General features: G+C 61.3%; 2 protein-coding genes across 3 annotated transcripts; one reads left to right on the plus strand and one right to left on the minus strand.

Annotated features, from left to right (window-relative positions):
* The first annotated feature begins 523 nt into the window (after positions 1–523).
* On the plus strand, positions 524–13,289 carry STRIP1 (striatin interacting protein 1). Of its 2 annotated transcripts, none has more exons than XM_074850172.1 (21): positions 524–660; positions 2,366–2,435; positions 2,724–2,798; positions 3,317–3,451; positions 3,829–3,949; positions 4,308–4,376; positions 4,824–4,930; positions 6,141–6,268; positions 6,747–6,929; positions 7,039–7,256; positions 7,507–7,572; positions 7,786–7,849; positions 8,778–8,849; positions 9,063–9,137; positions 9,323–9,420; positions 9,969–10,095; positions 10,188–10,288; positions 10,487–10,553; positions 10,826–10,930; positions 11,194–11,398; positions 12,417–13,289. In XM_074850172.1, exons 1-21 carry the CDS (start codon positions 610–612, stop codon positions 12,662–12,664), a joined length of 2,385 nt encoding a protein of 794 aa, XP_074706273.1. In that variant the 5' UTR covers positions 524–609; the 3' UTR covers positions 12,665–13,289. The 2 variants fall into 2 exon arrangements, with proteins under 2 accessions (XP_074706273.1, XP_074706272.1); XM_074850171.1 differs by lacking the exon at positions 524–660 and adding an exon at positions 694–834.
* Positions 13,290–15,811: 2,522 nt separating this feature from the next.
* On the minus strand, positions 15,812–22,277 carry ALX3 (ALX homeobox 3). The gene is given in 7 exon segments (XM_074850311.1): positions 15,812–16,129; positions 16,760–16,822; positions 18,105–18,409; positions 21,572–21,836; positions 21,839–21,895; positions 21,898–21,961; positions 22,096–22,277. Coding segments are annotated over 7 exon segments (1,254 nt in total).
* Positions 22,278–24,388: the final 2,111 nt, after the last annotated feature.

Raw genomic sequence — 24,388 nt, forward strand, 5'->3', positions numbered from 1 at the left:
TTTTGCTTGTGGGCAGTTTATTTGGAAGAGTTGAGCACATGCAGTCCCTTGGGGACCCTGAGTTGGGTCTGAGCTTAAGCCCTGGCCTGGGCTCTGCCTTTGGTTGCCTCCAGATGGGCTTTTTGGGCCTCTCCAGGGCCCTGGATTTTGGGGTCTGACCCCCTCAGGGCCCTTTCACTGGGGGTTTAAACCCCATCACGTCCTTCTGTTGGGGTCTGGATCCTCTCTGAGCCCTCTACTAGTCGCTCTCTTTGGGGTCTGAGCCCCCCAAGCCGCTTGAGTTGAGCGTTTCACTTGTTCTCGGCCCCTTCCTGCCACTCCCAACATGGCGGCCTCAGGCGGCCGGGCGCCGCCTCCCCGGCGGCGGGAGGGCGGAAGTGCCGCTCCCAACATGGCTGAGGCCCGCGGCGCGCCACACCTAAGATGGCGGCGCGGGGGCGGAGCTCGCCGGCCGGCCGGGTGCCGCCCCGGTCGTGGCCGCCGGGGGCGGGCGGCGCTGGGCGGTGACGGGGCCGCCGCGGCGGGGCCGGCGGACGGAGCCACATCGCAGCGGCCCGAGCGGCGGGAGCCACCCCCCACGCACACACACCCGGCGGTGCCACTCCCAACATGGCGGCGGCGCTGCCCCGGCTCTCCCTGCCGCTCCCGCGAGAGGGAGGGGTGAGTCCTCGCGAGAGCTCGGCGCGGCGGAGGGCGGCCGACATGGAGCCGGGCGGCGGCGGCGGCGGCGTTGGGGGCGCGGGGCCGCTCCCGGGCAACAACAAGGCCCGCGGCGGGGCGGCGCCGCCCGGCAAGGCCCGTGACCTGGGCCGCCCGCCGCGCAAGGACTCCGAGGTCAGCGCCGCTGCCGCCGGGCCCGGCTCTGCGGGGTGGGGGCGGCCTTCCCGGGCGGGGCGGGCCGGGCCGGGCCGCGTTGTCCTCCTCGCCGTGGGCCCGGGGCCTGCCCGTGCGGTGCCGGTGGGCTCCGCCGTCTTCTTCAGCCCTGACCCGCGCGGTGCTGCCCACCCTGCTTGGGCTCCGCCTTCCCCCGGGCCGGTCCTGGGCCGGCCGCTCCCCCCGGAGCCGGTTCCCCCGGGGCCCAAAGCCGGGGGCTATGCGGGCCGGCAGCAGCTCTGCGGAGCCCAGAGACCTCTCGCTGCCAGGCCCGTTTGGTACCGGCTCTGCCCAGAGTCCCGCCTGGGTTACCGGGCTCGGGTTGGTGCTGGTTTCCCGTTCGTCTCTTCCCCAAGTCCGGGTCGGTTTGTCCTGTCTGGGGCGTGAGGGTGACTCCGTCCCGGGCCCCCACATGGGCCCGACACCGGTCACTCTCCTTCCAGGGCTGCTCTGGGCTCTCACCGCCCTGGCCGGGGGCTTCTCCCCGGTTTTGCCGGTCAGTACCGGCCCTGCGCGGCGAGGGCTGGGTTGGCGGGTCCGGGTGCATCAGGTCGGTCCAGGGGTGGCTCTGGCGAGAGGTGACCGACCCCTCCAAGGAGACACCGAGGTCCTGGCGGGGACCCCTGAGCTATGGGGGATCAGGAGAGGGCCTGGGGGGAGCTGGTGGATCCCATGACTTTTCCATCGAGGCCCCGAAATCCGGTTTCATCCCTGGGGTGACTCCAGAGCCATCTGCTTTCACGGGTGTCCTCTCCAGGGTGGGGGACGCTCCCTGAAGTGACAGGAGAGGGCTGTGAGGAGGCTGCGTGAGCCTCGGGGGCTGGGGAACGGCTCCCAGCCCCGCAGAGCGGCACAGACCCTCCACCCGTCAAGCATCTGGGGGGCTGGATCTGCCCCTCGCTCAGGAGTGGGTGCCCCAACATTGAGGAGGGTTTTGCTTGGGGTTCCACGTCGATGACTTACTTAAAGGGAGCAGATGTTTTGGGCTGTAAGCCTTCTGGATGTTTTTCCAGGCTCACCAAAGCTGCTTGGAGTTTCATTTTCACTATTCACATCTGCTGGCATCCCTTTGCGGGGGATAGCCCAAATTTTCACACATCTACGCAAAATGAGTGAGCTCTGGGAGCTCCCTAGTCCCACCATAAGCCTCCCCCACCCTGAGATTAAATACACCCCGTCTCCTGCTTTATTTTTTGGCCTTTTGGGGCTCCCGGAGTGGTTTAGAGGTGGTGCAGTGGCAGGGGCTGCCCACCAGCGAAGCGCAGCGTGGCTCAATGCGGCGGAGCTGGGGAGAGAGCTGGGATGGAGATACAGGAGGTGGGTAGGAGTTGCCTTGGTAACGTTTACGCTGCTGCGGGTACATTTTTGGTCTCTTAAACAGAAGATATAATCCTGGATTCGCGGGAGCATGAGGTGAATTGTGAATGTCTTGGGGGATTTTGGTTTTCCTGAAAAACTCTGTAATTTAACTGAATTCTTCCTCTGCTTTCAGGGTTATTCGGAGTCCCCAGACTTGGAGTTTGAATATGCAGATACCGACAAATGGGCAGCAGAGCTCTCTGGTAAGGGACTTGTCTTGGTGGACCAATTAATCAGCCATGATTTTCTTTCCTGGTAGTGATTAAAGGAGCTGCCAGCTCCAGTGTTGCTCCGTTATTGTCTTTAAACACCTTATTCATGTTAAAAGGGAAGTGATATCATGCAGTTAAGTTTTTTTAGCCTTATGCTGGGTGTGTGTTTTGCATTTCCTTCATCTTAGATAGAATTACAAATTAACGTGACCAGGTTGCAGCTTTCTCCAGCGCCTTGGTGCCTGTTGTTAGAGATTCTCCTCTGTGCTCTTTTGGCAGAGCTGTACAGCTACACAGAAGGGCCAGAGTTCCTGCTCAACCGCAAGTGCTTCGAGGAGGACTTTAGGATCCACGGTAAGACCCTTGTCTTGGACCTCTGACCCCTCTGGGGAGGGTCAGGCATCTCCCGAAGGAGACGTGGGGATAGATGCGTTAGCGCTGCGTCAGAAAGCTTGATAATCTTCACGTGGTTTGTACTGGAGACCTCGTTAGCGTGCGTGGGCTGGTCCTGGAGTGCAGCTCGCTGCCTGCTGTGCGTTCAGCGTTTGCTGATGTCGATGGTCGAGGTGGTTCATTGGCACTGGGACGCCTGTGCTGGAACATGCTGGCAGCAGCAAGAGCATCCAGCTCATTTCCCATCGGCTGCCAGCATGGGTTTGGATAAATGTGATTCATCCAGTCACCTGATGGAAGGCAGGAGAGGGTCCCTCCGGGCCCATCACACCTGGGCGTTACTCCCTGGAGCGCCGTGTTCCCTGGGGGCAGCCCTGTTTTCCATCGTGCTGAATCCTTTTGAGCTTTTCCAGTGATGTTTGTGTCCAGGGCAGGCAGAGGTGCCCCGTGCCCTCAGCCTGCTTGCTTTGGCTTTTCAGTGAGGGAGAAGAAATGGACCGAGCTGGACAAGAACCAGCACCGCACCCACGCCATGCGGCTTCTCGACGGGCTGGAGGTCACTGCGCGGGAGAAGAGGCTCAGGGTTGCCCGAGCCATCCTTTACGTTGCCCAAGGTGACGCCAGGCCCCCTTAGTTTCCCCATTGCTAAATCTGGGTAATGGATTGGAGGCTATCAATTTCAAATATTTAAAATAATCTTCTTCCCTTGTATTGTTGATTTCACCTGGGATGTCTGGAATGAAGCTTATTCTTGTGGGAGCCAGACAGTTTATAGGAGTTTGGTCCAAAATTTGGCTGACTTTCCTGTGCTCTCCCAGCTCTGCCAGACCTGGGCTGAGTTACCCACCGGCAGGCAGTTCTGTCCTCTGCATCTGACTTTTTGCCTTAAAATTAAGGCTGTGTTTTTCATTCCCCCTACAAAGTGCTCTGGCGGTGTGGGAGGGCCTCGGGATCCCTGCGGAGGTGGGATCCAGCGAGGGTGTCGTTGCAGGCACGTTTGGGGAGTGCGGCTCCGAGGCCGAGGTGCAGGCTTGGATGAGGTATAACATCTTCCTCTTGCTGGAAGTGGGGACGTTCAACGCTTTGGTGGAGCTGCTGAACATGGAGATTGAGTGAGTAGTGAGGAAAGCGCTTCAGAAATGGCTCTGGAGCTCCGTGGCAGGAGTTTTTCCAGTTTGTGGCAGTCCCATTCCTGGTCTGTCTATCCCTAATCTGATTCCTGCAGCTGCTGGAATGACTCTCGTTGTTCTGGGTGGATATGGAATGTAGGATTATGCCTGATTTATACAAAAATTCACTATGAGCCTTGCTGCCTGCCAGCAAATACAGATCAGTTCCTCCTCCCTTGACTGTGAACAGAGGACTCGCTGCAGCAAAATCTATTGCAGGGTTTGGCTCTGGCCTGTGCGTTGCTCGTGGCAGAGTTAAAATGTCTCCAAAGGCCCCTCTGAGGCTGCTTTCCCTCCGCAGTAACAGCGCGGCTTGCAGCAGTGCCGTGAGGAAGCCTGCGATCTCCCTGGCTGACAGCACGGACCTGAGGTACAGAGCAGGTTTGCTCGGGGTGGGGGGCGAGGAGGGGGACACAGGGTTTGCTGGGTTTTTTCGCAAGCTGAGACAGGCCAGCAGGCACCGGAGGGTGTCCTGGGGTTGTCCCAGCTTCTGCCCCAGCTCTGTGAGCATTGTTGGGTGTGCTCAGGTCTGCTCAGTCCGCAGATGCCCCTTGTGCTCAGCCCGCACAGCAGGCATGTGACTGGTTGGGGACATGAAAGCAGTAAAGTACAGGAAAAAAACTTTTTTTCCTACTTTGATTTGTTGAGACCTTTTTCCCCAGTGCCTCAGCACAATCTCCTGGTGTGGAGTGGGTACATGGAGGCTGGCTGTGGTCTGGGCTGCTCCAGCCCCCCCTCTTAGAGCCCTGGGTGCTGGTGGTGCCTCCATAACTCATCCCAACCTCTGGTGATTCGCCTGACCTTCTGCTTTTTGCAGGGTGCTGCTGAACATCATGTACCTGATCGTGGAGACTGTTCGGCAGGAGGCCGAGGGGGACAAGCCAGAGTGGAAGACCATGAGACAGACCTTCCGAGCAGAGCTGGGTGAGGACCAGGCGCTTGGGGGTTGATGGGATGGAGGTTGCCAGGGCTGAAGAGCAAGAGAGTAAAACGGGATGAACTTCAACAAGGCCAAGTGCCAGGTCCTGCACTTGGGCCACAACAACCCCCTGCATGGCTACAGGCTCGGGGAGGTGTGGCTGGAGCTGTGTGGAAGAGAAGGATCTGGGGGTTCTCATTGACAAGCAGCTGACCATGAGCCAGCAGTGTGCCCAGGTGGCCAAGAAAGCCAACGGCATCCTGGCTTGTGTTAGAAATAGTGTGACCAGCAGAAGCAGGGAGGTGATAGTCCCCCTGTGCTCTGCACTGGTGAGGCCACACCTGGAGTGTTGTGTCCAGTTTTGGGCACCTCAATACGAGAGAGATCTCGAGGGGCTGGAGCAAGGGCAGAGGAGGGCAACGAGGCTGGGGAAGGGCCTGGAGAATAAATCCTGTGAGGAGCCATTGAAGGAGCTGGGACTGTTCAGTGTGAGGAGGAGAAGGTGAGGGGAGACTCATCACTCTCTACAGCTCCCTGAAAGGACGTTGTGGAGAGGTTGGTGCTGGTCTCTTCTCCCAGGGAATTAGTGACAGAACAAGAGGGAACGGCTTTAAACTGCAACAGGGGAGGTTCAGACTGGACATGAGGAAAAAAATGTTTCCCCGAAAGAGTGGTCAGAGAGTGGAATAGGCTGCCCAGGGAGGGGGTGGAGTCCCCATCCCTGGGTGTGTTTAAGGGCCGTTTGGATGAGCTGTGGGGGGATGTGAGGTAGGGGAGAACCTTGTAGAGTCGGGCTGAGGGTTGGACTTGATGATCCCGAGGGTCTTTTCCAACCTGAATGATTCTGGGATTCTGTGGGGTTTGGCTCTAGGCCTCACTTAGGAGGGGCTGGCAGCACTGGGTTGGTTTCTGCTAGGCTGAACTGTGCTGGTGGGGCCAAGGGGGATGAGCAGAGGAAGCCAGCCAGCCTTTTCTGCTGTCTATGTGCTCTCTCCCTGGGGAAAAAAATCTAATATTGGGACTGTCGTTTCCTCTCAACACAGAGGTAAGAAATTATGGAGATTACAAAGCCTTGGAAAGAAAGAGAGGAGCTGTCTGGGGTGAGATGAGGATCTCGGGGATGGGGGGTGTGAGGGTGCAGGGGCTGGTGGTGCTGACGGTTGGGGTGAGGACAGGGATGAGGAGTGCCTGGCTATTGCTGCCATGTGGTTCCAGGAGCCCCCCTGTACAACAACGAGCCCTTCTCTGTCATGCTCTTCGGGATGGTGACCAAATTCTGCAGCGGCCACGCTCCACACTTCCCCATGAAGAAGGTGCTGCTCTTGCTCTGGAAGACTGTGCTGGTAAGGAGAGGCCGCTGGGTGTGTCTGGCACGCGTCTTGCGGTTTGACATTCGGCAGAGGAAGGAAGTTCTGCCCTCAGAGCTGCCTGTAATTGCTCCATCCTCTTTTTTCTGGCATTCAGCTGAGTAGTTTGCACCCTGTTAAACCCACCTCCAGATTTCACCCTGTAGTGGGGAGCATTGGATATTGGTGTCTGGAGTTGGATACCAAGGACGGACCCAAAGCGAGGTCCCTGGCTGGGGTCTGCATGAAAGAAAAGGTCCAGACACTTCAGTTGTGGATGCTTGAACACCCTCCTGTCCCTTCTGTCTTTCACAATGACAGGAGCAGCATGGGGACAGGCAGCTCTTCCTTTATACCCTGGGGAAGGATTTGGGACTCCTGGAGAGTGGATTTGGGGAGGGCAGGTGGAGAAACCTGGGGAGGGCCATGTGTCGGGGAGTCCCCCGTGCTCAGGCTGCTGTGGTCTCCCTTGCAGTGCACTTTGGGTGGCTTTGAGGAGCTCCAGAGCATGAAGGCAGAGAAGCGGGAGATGCTGGGCCTCCCGCCGCTCCCGGAGGACAGCATTAAAGTCATCCGCAACATGCGAGCTGCCTCCCCGCCCGCCTCCGCCTCCGACCTGATCGAGCAGCAGCAGAAGCGAGGCCGGCGCGAGCACAAGGTGAGGCTGGCCCAGGGGCTGGGGACAGTGACGTTAATGAGGGGTCTGGACACCGACCTTGGAGCAATTTATCCCCGGGGTATTCACCTGCCTGCTCTTCTCTCTCCAGGCCCTGATTAAGCAGGATAACCTCGACGCCTTCAACGAGCGGGATCCTTACAAAGCTGACGACTCCCGTGAGGAAGAGGAGGAAAACGATGACGACAACAGCCTGGAGGGAGAGACCTTCCCCCTCGAACGGGATGAAGTGATGCCTCCGCCCACCCAGCATCCCCCCAGTGACCGCATCACCTGCCCCAAGGGGCTGCCCTGGGCCCCCAAGGTCCGGTGAGTCCCTGGGGCTGACCTGCAGGGAGAGCTGGAGTGGAAAACAGAGGCTCTTAAATACTGAGAACTTTGGCAGGGGCATGGGGAAGATGTTGGGGACGGGGCGGTCACTTTGGTGGCAGTTCTCTTGATGTGCTGGGCTCAGCACCATCTCCTGTATCTGTCCACGAGGCTTTTCCTGATGCCCCGGGCTGTGACGTGCCCAGGCAGACAGCAAGATGTGACTCTTCCTCTTCTCCCTTTGCTGCAGGGAGAAGGACATCGAGATGTTCCTGGAGTCCAGCCGCAGCAAGTTCATTGGCTACACGCTGGGCAGGTGGGTTCCTGCAGAGCCACCCTGGGGGGCTGCCGATTTGGGGGGGTTGCAGTAGAAACTGCTAGTGTGGGGGCTGCCGTTGCCCTCCACTTGGCCACAGAGAAATCCTGGGCTCACTGGCACCTTCCTGGGGTGGCTGATCTCTGACCCACCCATGGGTGGCTCAGGTTTGCCCCTGCCTGCGCCCAGCCTGGCTCTTTCCCTTCTCTCTAGTGACACCAACACCGTGGTGGGCTTGCCCCGGCCCATCCACGAGAGCATCCGAACCCTCAAGCTGGTGAGTACGCTGACAAATTCCCACAAATTGTGTGGGTACCTCTTCCCCATCCCCCTGCACTGATCACAAGTCAAGGCCAGGGGTGTTATTTTCCTGTCCCCTCTCCCACTTGCTTAACCCTGTGATGGGAGAGGCCTCAAGTTTTCATCCCATCCCTGGTCTCCCAGGCTGGCCAAGCCCCTTTCCTTGCTGGTTTCATCTCTTTCTTACTGGGGTTGTCTCAGAGGTGAGGCCAGCACAGAATCACAGAATCACTCAGGTTGGAAAAGCCCCTCGGGATCATCGAGTCCAACCCTCAGCCCGACTCTACAAGGTTCTCCCCTACCCCACATCCCCCCACAGCTCATCCAAACGACCCTTAAACACACCCAGGGATGGGGACTCCACCCCCTCCCTGGGCAGCCTATTCCACTCTCTGACCACTCTTTCGGGGAAACATTTGTTCCTCATGTCCAGCCTGACCCTCCCCTGTTGCAGTTTCAAGCTGTTCCCTCTTGTTCTGTCACTAATTCCCTGGGAGAAGAGACCAGCACCAACCTCTCCACAACGTCCTTTCAGGGAGCTGTAGAGAGTGATGAGTCTCCCCTCACCTTCTCCTCCTCACACTGAACAGTCCCAGCTCCTTCAATGGCTCCTCACAGGATTTATTCTCCAGGCCCTTCCCCACCTCGTTGCCCTCCTCTGCCCTCGCTCCAGCACCTCGAGATCTCTCTCGTGTTGAGGTGCCCAAAACTGGACACAACCCTCCAGGTGTGGCCTCACCAGTGCAGAGTACAGGGGGACTGTCACCTCCCCTGCCCATCACCAGTGCAACAGGAGTAACAGAGGTCCCTGGAGGGACTTAAAAAGATGATGGGACCAGGCTGGGGTTGGTGGCATCAAAGGGCAGGGGGTCTGTGGTGTGACCCCCCCCTCTCTCCCCGTGCAGCACAAGTACACGTCGATCGCAGAGGTGCAAGTGCACATGGAGGATGAGTACCTGCGCTCCCCCCTCTCTGGGGTGAGTGTGGGGATGAAGCTCCTGGGCTGGGGGGTTTGCTCTGCTGAGGAGGGAGGAGCAATTTCTCTGGGGCAGCGGGTGGGGGGTGTGGGGAGGTTTGGGCAGGAGTCAGGGGTATCCTGCCCTTGGGGTTGGAGAGCCTGGGGCTGAGCCAGGCCCACGGCGCCAGTGGCAGCTCCTGGTGTGAGGTTTTCTGGTCTCTCCTGGCACCAGGGGGAAGAAGTGGTGGAGCAAGTGCCTGCAGAGATCCTGTACCAGGGCCTCCTGCCAAGCCTGCCACAGTACATGGTGAGCTGGGGGGCACTGGGGTGCCCTGGGCTCCCTCCAGTGCTCCATCCCTTTCCAGGGGTGCCCCCAGGTTTTCTTCCCTCCTCGCATGTACATCCCTGTTACTGTCTCCTGCGGCGGGGAGATGGGGCCTGTGGCCGGTCCCTCCACTCCCATCCCCTGATCCATCTTGCCCTTCTCCCCAGATCGCTCTGCTGAAGATCCTCCTGGCTGCAGCCCCCACCTCCAAAGCCAAGACGGACTCCATCAACATCCTGGCAGACGTCTTGCCGGAGGAGATGCCGTGAGTGACCGCAGAGGGCAAGCAGAGAGGCTGGGTGGTGGTGGGGAAGGAAGGGGGGACAGGAAGGAGCCAGGCAGGGGGGTGCTGGGGCTGTGCTGAGGCCTCCTGGGCAATCTGACCATCTTCTGCTCGGCGGCGTGCCAGGAATTGTGTGTGGCTGCAGGAGCTTTTAACAAGCGCCAGGCCAAGAGGGAATGGCCTCAAGCTGCGCCAGGGCAGGGTCAGACTGGCTCTTAGGAAGGATTTCTTTGCAGAAGGGCGTTGGAATGGGCTGCCCAGGGCAGGGGGGGAGTCCCCATCCCTGGAGGGGTTGAAGAGTTGGGTTGATCCAGCGCTGAGGGATCTGGTGGAGTTGGGAACGGTCAGGGTGAGGTTCATGGTTGGACTGGAGGAGCTTCAAGGGCTTTTCCAACCGAGATGATTCTGTGAGCTGGTTGTGGGCGGCTGCTGGGAGCCCAGGGGACGGCAGGACTGTCTGCTGACACTGCGGGGGCTGGCGGGGTGCAGACAGTGCCCCCCAGCCCAAGGATCCCTCTGTGTCCCCCCAGGACCACAGTGCTGCAGAGCATGAAGCTGGGGGTGGACGTCAATCGGCACAAGGAGATCATCGTCAAAGCCATTTCTGCTGTGCTGCTGCTCCTGCTCAAGCACTTCAAGCTGAATCACATCTACCAGGTGAGGCGGGTCAGGGTCCAGCCGCCCCACGCGGGGCTTTGGGGATGGGCAGGACCCAGGGTGGGTCCCCGTTCACCTGCTTTTCTCCCCAGTTTGAGTACATGGCCCAGCATCTGGTCTTCGCCAACTGCATCCCGCTCATCTTGAAGTTCTTCAACCAGAACATCATGTCCTACATCACTGCTAAGAACAGGTAGTGGAGGGGGCTGTGGGTTTGGAGAGGGGGTCCCTGCTTGCTTTGCCCCTCCACTGGCTGCAGGTTTGGGTGCAGGTAGACCCGGGAAGTGCCCACTGCAGCTGATCTCCGGTGGGTGGGAGGTGTGGGGCTGCGTTGCCCCCAAGCCAGGTAGGATCTGGGGGAGCAGTGTGACACCGCCTCAACTTCCTGCAGCATTTCCGTCCTGGACTACCCATACTGTGTGGTGCACGAGCTGCCGGAGCTGACGGCAGAGAGCCTGGTGAGTCTCTGCCTTCTCTGCCAGGTCCTGGCACCCTGGGCTGCTTACTGGGGAGGATCATGGGTGTGGGGAGGCAGCAGGGCTCCAGCACCCAGCCCTGGCACCCTCAGCACTCCTGCGCTTGGCCCCTGGGGCTTTGGGGGGGGTGCGTGGGGCTGGCAGACATCTCCTGCCCGTCTGCTGTGCTTTGGGCAAGGATCCTCGGACCAGAACAGCCCCTCCTCATCCCCACTCCGCTCTCTTGCCTGACCCCTGCCTCCGCTTTCCTGCAGGAAGCCGGAGACAACAACCAGTTTTGCTGGAGGAACCTCTTCTCCTGCATAAACCTCCTGCGCATCCTCAACAAGCTGACCAAGTGGAAGCACTCCCGCACCATGGTGAGGGCCGGGGAACCTGCTGGGGCTCAGCCCAGCTGGACTTGGGCTGTCACTGGGAGCCTGGACTGGGTGAGGGGGCTGTGGATACCTTGGGGTGCCCTTTGCACCCCAGACCCCACTGGGGAGTGGGAGGTGAGAGAGGGAGAGCGTGTGCTGCAAGGGGAGGGTTTGGGGGTGCTGGAGGAGGTGGTTGGCACCTGTCCCATGGGACGTACCCCCCATCTCCGTGTCCCCCTGCCGCGGGTGGGGGCTGTTCCCCGCAGATGCTGGTGGTGTTCAAGTCAGCCCCCATCCTGAAGCGGGCTCTGAAGGTGAAGCAGGCCATGATGCAGCTCTACGTGCTGAAGCTGCTCAAGGTACAGACCAAGTACCTGGGCCGGCAGTGGAGGAAGAGCAACATGAAAACCATGTCGGCCATTTACCAGAAAGTGCGGCACCGTCTCAACGACGACTGGGCTTACGGCAACGGTACGTCCTTCACAGCGTTATCCTTCCTGCTCCACGCAGGTCTGTGCCCAGAGCTGTCCCTTTGCTGCTGTGCAGCCCTTAAACCTGGGGTGCAGGGAGGGATTTGGGGTGGTGGCGTAGTGGGGAAGAGGGAAAGGGCTGGCAATGGCTGCGTGTTTCCCCCAGCAGCGCTACAGGCTTGGGGAGGAGTGGCTGGAGACCTGTGAGTCAGAGAGGGACCTGGGGGCGTTATTGATACCCAGCTGAACAGGAGCCAGCAGTGTGCCCAGGTGGCCAAGAAGGCCAATGGCATCCTGGCTTGCATTAGCACTAGCGTGGCCAGCAGGGACAGGGAAGGGATCTTACCCCTGTGCTCGGCACTGGTGAGGCCGCCCCTCGATGAGTGGGTTCAGTTTTGGGCCCCTCACTCCAAAAAGGCCATTGAATGACTCGAGCGTGTCCAGAGAAGGGCAACGGAGCTGGTGCAGGGTCTGGAGCACAGGTCTGATGGGGAGCGGCTGAGGGAACTGGGGGGGTTTAGTGTGGAGAAGAGGAGGCTGAGGGGAGACCTCATGGCCCTCTGCAACTCCCTGAAAGGAGGGTGCAGAGAGGGGGGATGAGTCTCTTGAGCCAAGGACCCAGCGCCAGGACAAGAGGGAATGGCCTCAAGCTGCGCCAGGGCAGGGTCAGACTGGCTCTTAGGAAGGATTTCTTTGCAGAAGGGGTTGTTGGGCGTTGGAATGGGCTGCCCAGGGCAGGGGGGGAGTCCCCATCCCTGGAGGGGTTGAAGAGTCGGGTTGACCCAGCGCTGAGGGATCTGGTGGAGTTGGGAACGGTCAGGGTGAGGTTCATGGTTGGGCTGGAGGAGCTTCAAGGGCTTTTCCAGCCGAGATGATTCTGTGTTGGAGCCGTTGGTGGCTGCCTGCTCCGTGCTTTGCATCTTGCTCTTTGTAATGACCTTCAGGGACCTTTCCTGAGGGATTTGGCCTGGCTGAAGGGCCCCCAGCTCCCCTCTGACACCCCTCTTTCCTCTACCCAGACCTGGACGCCCGTCCCTGGGACTTCCAGGCGGAGGAGTGCGCCCTGCGCGCCAGCATTGAGCGCTTCAACTCGCGTCGCTACGACCGGGCCCACAGCAACCCCGATTTTCTCCCCGTGGACAACTGCCTGCAGAGTGTGCTGGGCCAACGCGTGGACCTGCCCGAGGATTTCCAGGTCAACTACGACCTGTGGCTGGAGCGGGAGGTTTTCTCCCGACCCATCTCCTGGGAGGAGCTGCTGCAGTGACAGAGGCTGGGGAGGCAGGAGCGGGGGTGCTTTGGGGAGATCTCGAGGCTGCCCCGCTGCTGAGGGGCAGGGGGAGCGAGGCTTTGTGGGGGGGGTCTGTGGCTGCCTGGACCCCCTGTGGTGGGCTTGGGGAGAGGCTGGAGCTGTGGGGTCCCCGCTGAGACACCGTCCTGCCCCTCTGCCTCCTCCCAGGCTGTGCCAGGCTCAGCCCCGAGCTGAGGGTGGAGGCCCCAGCGCCCCGGGAGTTTCCTGTTGGGTTGGGGGGCACCTGTGTGCGCCCCTGGTCGATGCTTTTGGTGGCAGCACCCCCATCACCCTCCTCCTGCCCCCCACCAGCCAGAGCTGAGAAGGGGAAGCGAGCGGCGGTGTGGGGAGCGGGGGAAAGCCGGGGCGAAGGCCCTTTGGGCAGTGCTGGGGGCAGGAAAACGGGCTGTCCCCCTGCCCGGACCCTGCCTGGGGACACGGTGACGGGGTCGGGGGCGCTGGGAGGGCGATGGCGGGGGGGGGTTTGAGGGGCTGACCCCTTGCCGATGGGCTGGGGAGGGCTGCAGACTGCAGTCTTCCCTCGCCCCGCTGGGTGGGGTGGATGAGCTGTACATATATATATATATTTCGCGATCTCTGACCCGAGCGTGTCTGGGCTCTGTCTGTCCCCCACCTCCGCGGGAAGCAGCGATGGGGCTGAGCTGGTGCACGGGGTTCGTTGTCTCGTGTCCTTGTCCCTGCTCCCTCCTCAAGTCCCTGTGGGGGGTGGGTTACCTCTCGCTGAAAGTTTTAATATTTATTTTATGACCCCAACGTTGGTGTGGGGGAGCTGGTGACCTCAGGGGGGGTGCGGGCAGGAGTCGGCATTTGCCTGTCCCCTTCCCTGAACCCTCCCACCTCCGGCCCTGGGATTTCTGACACCAGCACACTCATTGGGATTTTTTGGCCCCTGCTCCTGAGCTGGACATCGAACCCTCCCTCCCCAAAGCCTGGCCTTGACCTTGCTGTGCCTCAGTTTCCCTGGCAGAGGGGTGGCAGCAGCCCCGGCCAGCTCGGGTGGGTGGAATCCCACGAGATTCACCCCTTGTTTGAGGGGGGAGAGGTGGGGGGGGCAGAGGCAGCTGTTTGCTTCCCTGCCCGCAGGTGGGGGTGGTTGGGGCCAGAAGGAGCCTGGGGCAGCCCCGATTTACACCCCATCCTCTGCCAGGATCCTTCAGGGCCGAGCCCATGGGGTGCAGCCACCACTGTCGCACTGTGCCCCCGCTGGGTGCTTTCCTTCCCCCCGGGTCCCCCCAGCACCCCCCCCGGCCCCCAAAACCCAGCCTGGGGGGCCCGGCGGGACACTGGCAGATGAGGTGTGAGCGGAGCCGCGCTCTCCATCGCTCCAAAATATTCCCCAGCTGGGCCGGGCGCTCACAGACCGTGGTGACTTTTATAGCACTGGCGGAGCCATAAATAACTTATTAAAAATGTGTTTTATTGTTTATAAATGAATAACAAACTCCCCGCCGGTGAGAGGAGGGGGGGGCTGAGAGAGCCAGGGTGTGAGATGTCCCGGGGTGGGCACCCACCGGGTGCATGGCCAGGCCCTGGGCTGCCTCCCGGGGGGGGCACCCACTGTGGCCAGGCTGCCCCCAGGGGGTGAGGAACAACATCCACGCAGGTCATGGAGCATTTGGGCTCCCTTTGGCTAGAAACCTTGTTTTTTGGCCCAAATCGGGTTGGACTGGCAGGTTGGGTGCCTCCCTGAGGGAGTCCGTGGTGCCTGACTGAGGTGTGTGTCCCATCCCACCCCCCCTGCCCCAGCATCATGATCCATCGCAGTTTCTGGGGGCTTTTTGGCACGAGGGGGCCCTTGGGGGTGTAAGAGCATCTCCTGGTGCTGCGGCAGGTGGGAGCAAGGGCAGATCCCCCGTTTGTGACTTGATTTGGGCTGTTTGCCCGTGGGGGGGGGGCGTGTCACACTGGCTGGAGGAGGGGGTGGGACACGCTGTTGTAACCAAGAGGGACTCGGGGTGTGCCCCGGCACATCAGATGTGATGAGGTGACCCCCCCCCTCCCCCTCCCCAGACACCTGGGACTGATCATACAGGTCCCACCACTCAGGGGCTTCCTGCAGGCCCCCAAAATGGGGAAAAACTCTCCAAATTGATCACTTGTGCCCCCAACACCCCAGTTGGGGCACCCAGGATGGTAACCAGGGGTGGGGGTCCCACCGCTGGGATTAAAACACCTCCCCCCCGCTCCTCGATCTGAGGGCTGATAGGCAGGGGGTGGTACAGGTGACCCCACTGGAAAATCGGCTGCAATTTAGGGGTCTTTAACCCTGCAGCCCTCCCCCCTATACTGGTTTATTGCCCGGCCCGGGGGGGCTCCGCACATTGCATGAGCTGGTGACTGTGCCAGCGGGTTGTCCTGAATCTTATTTCCCCTCTGAGGGGGAGCAGAAGGGGCCGCTGGTGGGTTGGGGGGGGGCACTTCGAGGTCTTGAACATGGCTGGGAGGTTTGCTCTGCCCCCAGTAACACCCCCCCTGAGAACCAGTAGCTGTCCCAGTTGGACTGGGACATGAAGACCCTCAATTTCTGCCATTGTTGGCTGCACTGCGGGGGGGGGGGGGGTCAGCAGCTAAATTTCAGCTGGGGAGGGGAGCACTACCCCCAAAACAACCCGGCCCCCCCTGCCATCGTGCTCCCCTGGCACCCCCCCATCAGCACAGCCCCTTCCCTGGATGTACCCAAGGCTGGTGCCTCCCGGGCTGGGCAGTGGGGGATGCAGGCAGGGGGGCGCCAAGAGGCTGTGACCCTGCTGCAAAGCACCTTCACTGAAGGTGTTTGGGGGGGCTCAGGTTTTTTGGCAGCCACTTTTGGGGTCCCAAGCTGCCCACCATGCCAGCCCCGCTGGGGCAGACTGGGTTTGGGGGTGACCCTTCCCCACTCCCCAGCAGCCCCACTTTGACCTCCCCCCTGCCTCTCACCCAGAGGGGGGGCCAGCAGCAGCGTGATGGAGCAGGGCTGGGATGCAGGAAAGCTCGTGGAGATGGGGGTGCACAGGGAGGGGGGTAAGGGTGACCCCACCAACCTGCTCCCTGGGGCTGGGGGGAGGAGGAGACGCTCTGGGGGTGGGGGGCGAACGGTCTGTGTCCCTCCCCGGGTGGGGGGGATCACGTAGCCCAGTTCAGCAGGCTGCTGGTCGCCTCTTTGCTCTTCATCCTCAGCGGCACCAGGGTGGGCGACTTGTAGTCATGTTCGGCTGCTGGCTCGAAGGAGTGGGTGCCCAGGGCAGAGGGGGGGAGGCCGTGCAGGGAGTAGAGGCTGTTGATGCCGGGGTGGGGGCCAGGAGAAGCGGGGATGCCCATGAAGCCGGCGATGTTGCTGTGAGTGTGGGGGTACGGAGACATGCAGGGGGACGGGATGCTCTCGGGGGGCAGGAGCCCCGCGGGGCTCCCGGGGCCAGAGCTCAGCCACAGGTTGTTCTGCAGCTGAAAGAAAGGACCAAAAATAACCCCAAAGTGAAGCGGCGGGGGGTAGCTGAAGGTGCGGACCCCATCACCCCCCCTTGGATACCCCCCCCGCCCCCCCGGCTGCAGAGTGAGGGATGCCTTTGCTTTATTTTAATTGCCTGAGGAGGGGGTTGAGGATGGGTTAACATTCCCCCCCCCCCCCCCCGCCTCCCTGACCCTGTGCAGTTTGGCATCAGCGTGAAGCTGAGTTTAAAATTATTTTTATGCTTTTCAATGTTGGGGAAAAAAAAAAAAAAAGCCGTTCTGCAGAAAAGGGGTGCAGAAGCACTGATGGATGTGGGACAGCTAGAGGGGTTTCTTGGGGGACACACACACACCCCAGAACCTGCCCCCAAGGGCATGTTCCCACGGGAAATGGAGGAGGACGTAAAGCAGCATCTTCCTGCGTGTGGCAAAAGGTGATGCTGCATCTTTCCCCCTTTTCCATCCGGGCCCACGTGCTTTTCCCAAGGGTGGATGGAACCGCAGGGCCCGTGGGAGAGAAGGGGCAGAAATGGGGGACCCTGGGTACGATGGGACCACCCCCCTGCCCTGGGAGGGGTGGGGGGGGCACAGGGCTGGGCAGGCAGCTGCCGTGGCAGCTCTCACCTCCTGGATTTTCCCGTAACGTTCCCGCTTCCGCCACTTGGCCCGTCGGTTCTGGAACCAGACCTGGGAGATGGAGGAGGGGGCTGAGGCGCAGGGCCCCCTGCCCGCCCCGGGGGCGAGATGGGCAGATCTCTGCCAGGTCCACGCAATTCTTCCCGGCACGAAAAGAGCCCCAACACGACGCCCCAGCATCCCAGAAAACAAGATGAATAGAGGAAGCCACTTTTGTGTGCAGCCCTGTTTGAGCTCACCAGCCTTTTTCTTTACCAAGAGCAGAAATTCTCTCTTATCCCTCTTGGAAAATAGGCAGTCCTGCTCCGTGCAGGGTTGTTTTCTCTCCCTTGTGCTTCTGGGCCTCGTTTACCCCAGGTTTTGATGCAGAATGAGGCTCTTCGGGTCCTGTGTGGTCATGGTGACCCACCTGCGTGTCCCCGTCGTGCTGCTGGATGGCGTTGAGGACCAGAGCTGGCTGGGGCAGTGACAGCTCCAGCAGCATCTCCCGGAGAGGAGGACGTGGCATGGGATGCTTGCCACGGAGCTCTCGTGGTTACAGGGAATTTCATCTAAATCCACCCCAAATCAGGGCTCGGAGGCTGTGGTGGGTGCTGGCTGGCTGCTTGGGGTGCGCATCCCCTGCCCATGCCTTGTCCCCAGCTCCTGCCCCTTGGGGAGGGCAGCACCCAGGACTCGGTGGCTCGAGGCACCCAGCACCCCCTGCTCGCTTCATTACCCGCCCGCCTTCGCTTTTCTCCCCGCTGGGTGCCCCCTCCAGCTGCCTCTTCCCGCGGGGAGCCTCAAACCACATGGAGATGCCTCTGGAAAGAACTCGCTGGCCTGACGCAAGTGTGATGCCGGTGGAGCCGGGGTGGGGAGGGAGGGAGGGCCTCATCCTGTCCCACCTCCCGGGACGTGCCACCCCCAGCCCCATCTGCGCTGAGCTCCCGGGGATCCCTCTCCGGGGATGGCAGCTCCACCGCTGCTAGTCCTGGGAGTTGAGGGTTGAGGTGGGGACAATGGATGAATGGGGGGGGGGATCATGTTAGGGGATGCTGGGGGGGGGGACAGGTTGGCAGTGAGCTCCTAAATTTTGGCTCTTCCCACCCCTTGGGTGATGCAGAGAGAGGGGACAAGGGGAGAACTGGAGAAAGCTCAGAGGAGCAACGGGCATCTGCACCCCGTGGTGCCTGGCATGGGATTTCCTCTCTGGGGCTCAGAAGAATCCTCCTGGGAAAGCTTCTAACTCAGCATCGCCGTGCAGAGGAGGGGAAAACATCCTCCAACCCTGCCCAGCACCCCCCAGGGCTGCTGTGCCCACCCCTAGGGAGCCAGGGACCCATGCCCATACCTGCACCCTGGCCTCAGTCAGGTCCGTCCGTAGCGCCAGCTGCTCCCGGGCGTAGACGTCGGGGTAATGGGTCTTCTGGAAGACCTTCTCCAGCTCCTCCAGCTGGAACGTGCTGAAGGTCGTCCTGTTCCTCCGCTTCTTGCTCTTGCTCTTGCCCAGGGGCTCGGGGAGCTCGGGGACCCCGTGTTCCCGTAGGCTGCTCAGGGGTGCTGCCAGCGGGCACCCCAACTCCCCCGGGGCTTTTATGGGGGCCCGGCAGGCTGCAGGTATCGCCTGGTACCCGCCTTTGCACCCTTTCTCGCCGCCTGGCAGGGGGAGAGGCACAAGATGGGGTGGTGTTAATGATGCTAATGAAGGCAAGACCCCCCCGTGCCGCAGCCCCAACCCTCCCCTCCCGTCCCTGCACGGTCCCGGCCACCCCGGGGGGATGTTGGGGTACAGTCCCAGGAGAAAGAGGCTCGGCACAGGCACGCAGCGGGTCAAATCCATCACTGGGGAGGGCAAAATCCCCACTCACCGGCAGAGCTGTGGGCAGGCAACGCTCCCCGCGGGTGCTGGGGGGAAGCCTGGCCGGAGCAGCGGGTGCTCGGGGACCCGCGGCCAGGGGTCCCACTCAGGGGGACCCTCTCGGATGCTGCTACTAAGGGATGGGTGAGGGGGGGCAGAGAAGGGGAGCGCAGGGTCGTTTTGCAGACAGAGCTTTACTCCACTCTCCTTGGCCCTCTCCTCCCGCTCCCAGCACAGGCTGACGCCTCCACCCTGCTCGGCTGCGCCCGGGGCAGAGACAGCGGATCCACCAGTAACACCAGCCCACCCCAGCACTGGGTCGTATCCAGACCCCCGCGCTTGAGGTCGGTTCAAGGGGGAGCCTCTGCCTGCCCCCAGGCCAGCTTTCCCTGTAGCTGTAACTCTCAGGAAACCATTTGGAAAGGAGTAAAAATACGCTGCTCCCCCCTCCTTTTTGCTCCAGAAGAGCTCTCCTTCCCCACCCTCCTGCAGGCTGGGGGGATTAAAGCAAGAAATTTCGGGGTTCCCCCCTTCCCCTCACTGCTGCGGCGTCTCTTGGGTGTCTCATGAAATGGGTTCAAAGCATTTCAGAGGTCACCTTTGTCCCCCGGGAGGGTTGTTTGTTCCCACGCAGGGACACACGGAGCTCAGTTGCTGTTGGGACCCCGAGGAGCTGAACCGGTGAAGGGAAAACCGAGGGGGGACTTAGCAGATGGGGGGGACGGCTTGGGGCCCCCCAGCAGCTGAGGGGACACAGAGGCATCACTCGGGAAAGAGACAACCTGAAAATGCTGGGTTTTGCCCTGGTCTCACCCCTACCCCGAGCACCAGAGCCTCGGGCTTGCTGCAGGTGGAGACCACTGGCCCCCTCGGAGGGGCAGGATCAGGCCCAGGGCTGGGCCTTGGGCACAGCGCAGCGCTCGGGGCCAGCGAGGGGGGAAATCGCCTCCTTTGGGATGGATCCTCCTTCCCGTTAACCATCACACCCCGGTGGAGCAGGGTCCCCGGCCCTGCGGACCCACCCAGGGCTCCGTGCCCCCCAAACCAACCCCTGCCGCGGCCTTTTCCGGACTTTCGGTTTTGATTTTTAGTTGTTTCCTAATTAAGGCAATTTGGGGGTTACAGCCCGCAGCTGAGAGCCGAGATTCAGCTGCTTTGAATTAATGGGAAAATGTTATCTGGGGGGAGGTTTGGGGGGGCGATTGCTCCCCATCCCTCTTGGTACCGACCTGTCTACGTGCCCGGCGGTGGGTAACGGCGAAGGGATGAGACCAAATTGCCGTTTCCTCCCCGCTTTGTCCTCCGAAGGGCTCAGCTGCCGGGCCAGGGGTTTTTAATGATAAAAAACAAGTCCCACCAAGGAGCGAAGCAAAGGCAAAAAACCCAGATGTAACCGAAAATAAGGAAAAAACGACCGAAATAAAAAAATCCCGCTGCACAAAGTGGCCCGATAAACGCATTGGTTTGGGGTTTTTTCCCCATTTTCAAAGGCAACACGCCGCATTTACGAGCAACCCGTGGGTTTTGGCGTTGGAGACAAATAAATAAATGGCCAGAAAGATGGAAAAGGCAGGAAGGAGCAGGATACGGGCGCGTAGCTAAATAAACACGGCGTCGCAGGGGGACAAAAGAGGATGGGAAAAAGGGAAGATATAGATTTCCCCCCCACACCCCCCTCCTTCCTAAACTGACACCCCCTGAAAGATTTGGCGGCGCTGGGGAAGTCAGCAGCTGGGCCACAGCTGTACAATTCTTGGGTTAACCGGGAGGGGAAAGGAGAACTCAAAAGGATCATTACTGGAGGGACGGGGGCATGGAAAGGGCTCCCCGGGAACCGGGGGAGACACCCCAGCCGCCAGCGAAAGGTACCCCCGGGGACGGCAGCATCCCCCCCGCTGCACCGGGAGCAGGTAAGCGCGGTGGAGGGCAGCGACCCGGTGTCCCCGGTACCCTCGGAGCTTTTTTTACCTGTTCCCCCCCCGGCCGGGAGCGGGGTGGCTTTGCTGGGCCCCACCTGGTACCCATTACACCCGTGGCGTTGCCTTTTTCTTCTTATATTAAAGTGAAGGGCAGGCGGCGGCGCGGGGGGAGTGTGTGCAAATAAAAGGCCCGTGGGACCGGAGAGCCCCGGAGGGACGGGATGAGCCCGGTCAGCCCCCGGTCGGAGCCCCCGACGGTCCCGGCCGGGAGGGAAAGTGCGAGGGAGCGGCGGGTGTTGTGCGGCTGGTGGAAGCGATGGGGAGAGCCCCGGGGAAGCGCCTCATCCTGCCCCAGCCCGGAGAGGGGTGCGGAGCCCCGGCGGGCAGCGGCCGGGAGCCCCGGAGCCGTGCACCGGGGAGCCCCGCGCTCTGCAAACCCCGCGGTCCGGCCTCCCGGGCCCGCAGCACCGGTTGCTGCCGCCGGTCCTGCCCGGTGAGGCCCGAGCACGGGAGGCGGCGGCCGGACGCGCCTCTCCAGACCCCTCCGAGGGACGGGGCCGTTCTCCGTCCCCGGGAACGGGCTCCAGCCCCGTCGGGACCCGCTGCTGCTCCGCCCGGGGCGCGGCAAGCCCGGGCCGGTCCCCGCCGTCGCGGCAGTGGGACCGGGTCTCTTCCACCCCCGCCCCCCGCCAGCCCCCCGTTTCTGGAGAGCGGGAACGAACCCCGAGACCTCGGTGTCTGTCGCGACACTGTCCCGGCTGCCCGACAGGCGGGAGCCCCGGCCCGGCCCTTGCCGGCTCCCGTCGGGGAATGCCCTGGCGGTCTCCGCTCCGACGGGGCCATATCGCGACAGCCGGGAGGGGGACGCTCGGGGTGGGGTGGGGGGGGGGATCAGGGCTGGGGGTGCCGGCAGACACCGAGGGCAGCGGCAGGATCAGGCCCCCGGGCGGGGGTAGGGAGGAGGAAAGAGAAGCAGAAGGGGCCGGGGGGGGGGGTCGGCGGCCCCGGCTCCCCCCATCCACCCGCCGCTCGCCCCGGTACCTGCAGCCCCGGCCGGGTGGAAGGGCTTCCCATGGACGGCCACGGCGAGGGGGCCCGGGCTGGCGACCCCCAAGTACCGGGGCTCTGCCTTGGCCGGCGGACAGCGGCCCGGGCGGGGGCTGAGCGGCGGCGGATGCCGGGGGGGTCCCGGTGGACCGACCGTGAAGGCGGTGGGAGTCCGGGGAAGCCCCGGGGGGGGTCCAGCCCGGCGAGGCGGGGGAAAGGCCGGGCAGCCCGGTGCCTCCATGCCGCAGGTTGGAGGGAAGGAGGGGGGGGGCGGCCGGCGGGGAGCGGATTTTGTGCGGGGGGCCGGGGGGAGGAGGGGGATGGTGGTGATGGGAAGGGAGGGATCGCCAAGCACCCCCCCCCCCCCATACACACCCACACCCACTCGCACACCCCAGCCCACTTCCCCCACTCCACAGCCAGTCACGTGCGTCCTCCCATCCACTTCGTTAACCCTCTAATCCCAATTCCCTCCGCCCCCCCCCAGCCCCAAGGGCCCTTTCCCGAGTGGGTCGGACCAGCGCAGCAGCCCCCCTCCATCCTCAAGGCAGGGGCCGTGGGGGGAGCCCTGCTCCTCCCCTCCCAGCGCTCCCAGTGTCTCCCAGCTACAGGAAATGCCCAGGGCCCTTCCTTGATTTAAAGCTTCGTCCCCAACTGCTACGAGCAGCTCGAAATCCCAGGCAGGGGGAGAAACTTCCATTTTTCAGGCACCCTCTGGGGTTTGTTTTCCCCTTCCCAAGCTGTACCGAACCCAGCTGTAGCCTTTCCCTCCCCAGGGCCGGGGCTGAGGCCTGGGCAGATCAGTTCAGGGATGACCGTGACCTTGGGACAGGGATCCAGGATCCCAGGGTGCCGTGGCTGCCCTTGGAGCAGGCGCTGGGCTCTGCTGCTGTGGGTGGCGGTTGCTCCCAGCACCGAGGAGGTCCCATCCTGCTCCCCGTGTGTCCCTGCTGCTGCTCCCACACCCCAGGATTTTGGGTCCCCCCAGGCCAGCAGCCCGGCTTTGGATTTTGCAGCGGGCGCCGGTGTTGGGGCAAAGCGATCAGAGCTTGCTTGGTCTTTTTTTTTTTTTTTTCCCCCACCCTTTCTCCTTTTTCCTCCTCTGCACCCAGCTTTGGAGCTGCTTCAGCTGCTCCCCGGGGCCGGGCGTTCAGCTTGTGTGTGTGGGGGGGGTGTTATACAGTTTTAGGGGTGTTTGTGTGCAAAATGACGGGGCATGTTTGGCGATTCAAAAACTTGGTGTCAAAGAGAAAGGGGATGAGATAACGGGCACGGAGAAATGAGCAGATATCTGGGCTGAAGGGTGATGTTTTACGCCTCCATTTGCTGTCTTCCCCTACGCACAACACAGATCGCGGCTTTTAACTCATCCCGGGGCATCGTGCCTTGCTCTAGGTCTAGGAAAAAATAACGTGCGGGTATCGGGGCTGCAGGGCAGGGAATGAACTGCGTGGGAGCAGCGAAAAGAGGCAGAGAAGGACCAGGCGGATCACAGACGTGTGATGTTAAATAGCGGAACAACAGGATAACACTGACCATTAAATGACATTATGCAGCGTGCTATTGCTTTTATTGGCGGTGCCGGGGCAGTGCTTTGTTATTCCAGGCACGGTGCAAATTTGGAATCACAAGACAATCTTGTTTCAAAGAGCTTATGATAAAAATATAATGTAACCCCTATGTCTTGGCAGCAGTTGCAGGACTGATAGGACGTTGGGTCGTTGCAAAAAGCGGTGTTATCGCAGGAGCGCCGGCTCTGTGGCGTGTGGTATAAATCACAGCTGGATTTTCCAGCCCCTGCTCAGGGCATCTGCATTTGCAAGAAAAATAGTGGCTGGGTTGCGATCCTGAGCTCAAACTTACTCTGGCAGGGAGTCCCACGAGGGGCTGGCTGTGCAAACGGGGGGCCGAGCGTGCGGTGCCCCCTCCTCGCCCACGACGGCTCCCTCTGCATCCCGCAGCGTTCCCCGACGCTTTCCTTTCACAGCAGCTGGAGCTGCCGGGATTTTCCCTGTTTGACTGTCCACAGCTCTCTGCGTGTTGTAAATTATTGCTAAATAGGGACTATAAGTCCTCTGGCACACAACAAGTCATTAAATATTATTAAACATAGCATAGCTCCTGTAAAGGCTTATTAGTTTCAACGTACCTCTCCCAGTTTTACTGCTGGCATTTAAAGGATTTTAATAGCAGAGGGATGAGTCTATCCGTGTGTGCTGGTGGTGTGGAGGGGGACGGGCAGGCTGGTTTGGGATGTGCTGGTTTTTCAGGCTGGAGCCATCGCTGGGACCCTCCTGGGCAGCCAGAAGATGTCTTGGGAAGGTGTTTGGTCTTTGGGATTTGGGGTATTTGGGAGCTGGAGGCAGCGTGAGGAGAGGTTTGCGAGCTCTTTTGGGTATTTGTGGGGTTGGTGTCGGTTCATGGAGCTGCTGAGGGGTTTGGTCCCTTCGGTGAGCAGGGCTGAGGACCAGGACTCCTGGGGGCTCCTTCTGAACCTGCCACCAACCCTCTGCCCTGGGGTTTCTTGTGTGTAGAGCCAGACCAGGGTGCCTCATCCTCCTGGCTTGGTGGATGGACGTGTTGGGTGCTTTGAGATTGGGGGCAAAGGCTGCTGGGGGAGACCAAAGGGAGTGCCTCTTCTTAGGGCACCGTGGATGGGTGCCAGTACGGGACTGACCGGGGCAGGGAGGTCCCCGTGGTGCTCCTGGGGCTCGCTGGGGCTCATATGTCACAAACCGGATTATTTATGGGCAAAGGATGATCCCAACAAACTCCTCGACTGAAAAGCTTCCAGGAGAAACTTTTCACAAT

Source organism: Strix aluco, chromosome 25 (assembly GCF_031877795.1).
Source record: "Strix aluco isolate bStrAlu1 chromosome 25, bStrAlu1.hap1, whole genome shotgun sequence".
Lineage (NCBI taxonomy): Eukaryota > Metazoa > Chordata > Aves > Strigiformes > Strigidae > Strix > Strix aluco.

Excerpts from the sequence above, each read along its gene's own strand:
- STRIP1 (XM_074850171.1), top strand. The coding sequence starts at position 703 with ATGGAGCCGGGCGGCGGCGGCGGCGGCGTTGGGGGCGCGGGGCCGCTC. Across the intron at positions 3,452-3,828 it reads CATCCTTTACGTTGCCCAAG|GCACGTTTGGGGAGTGCGGC; the intron begins GTGACGCCAGGC and ends GTGTCGTTGCAG. Across the intron at positions 7,573-7,785 it reads ATTGGCTACACGCTGGGCAG|TGACACCAACACCGTGGTGG; the intron begins GTGGGTTCCTGC and ends CCTTCTCTCTAG.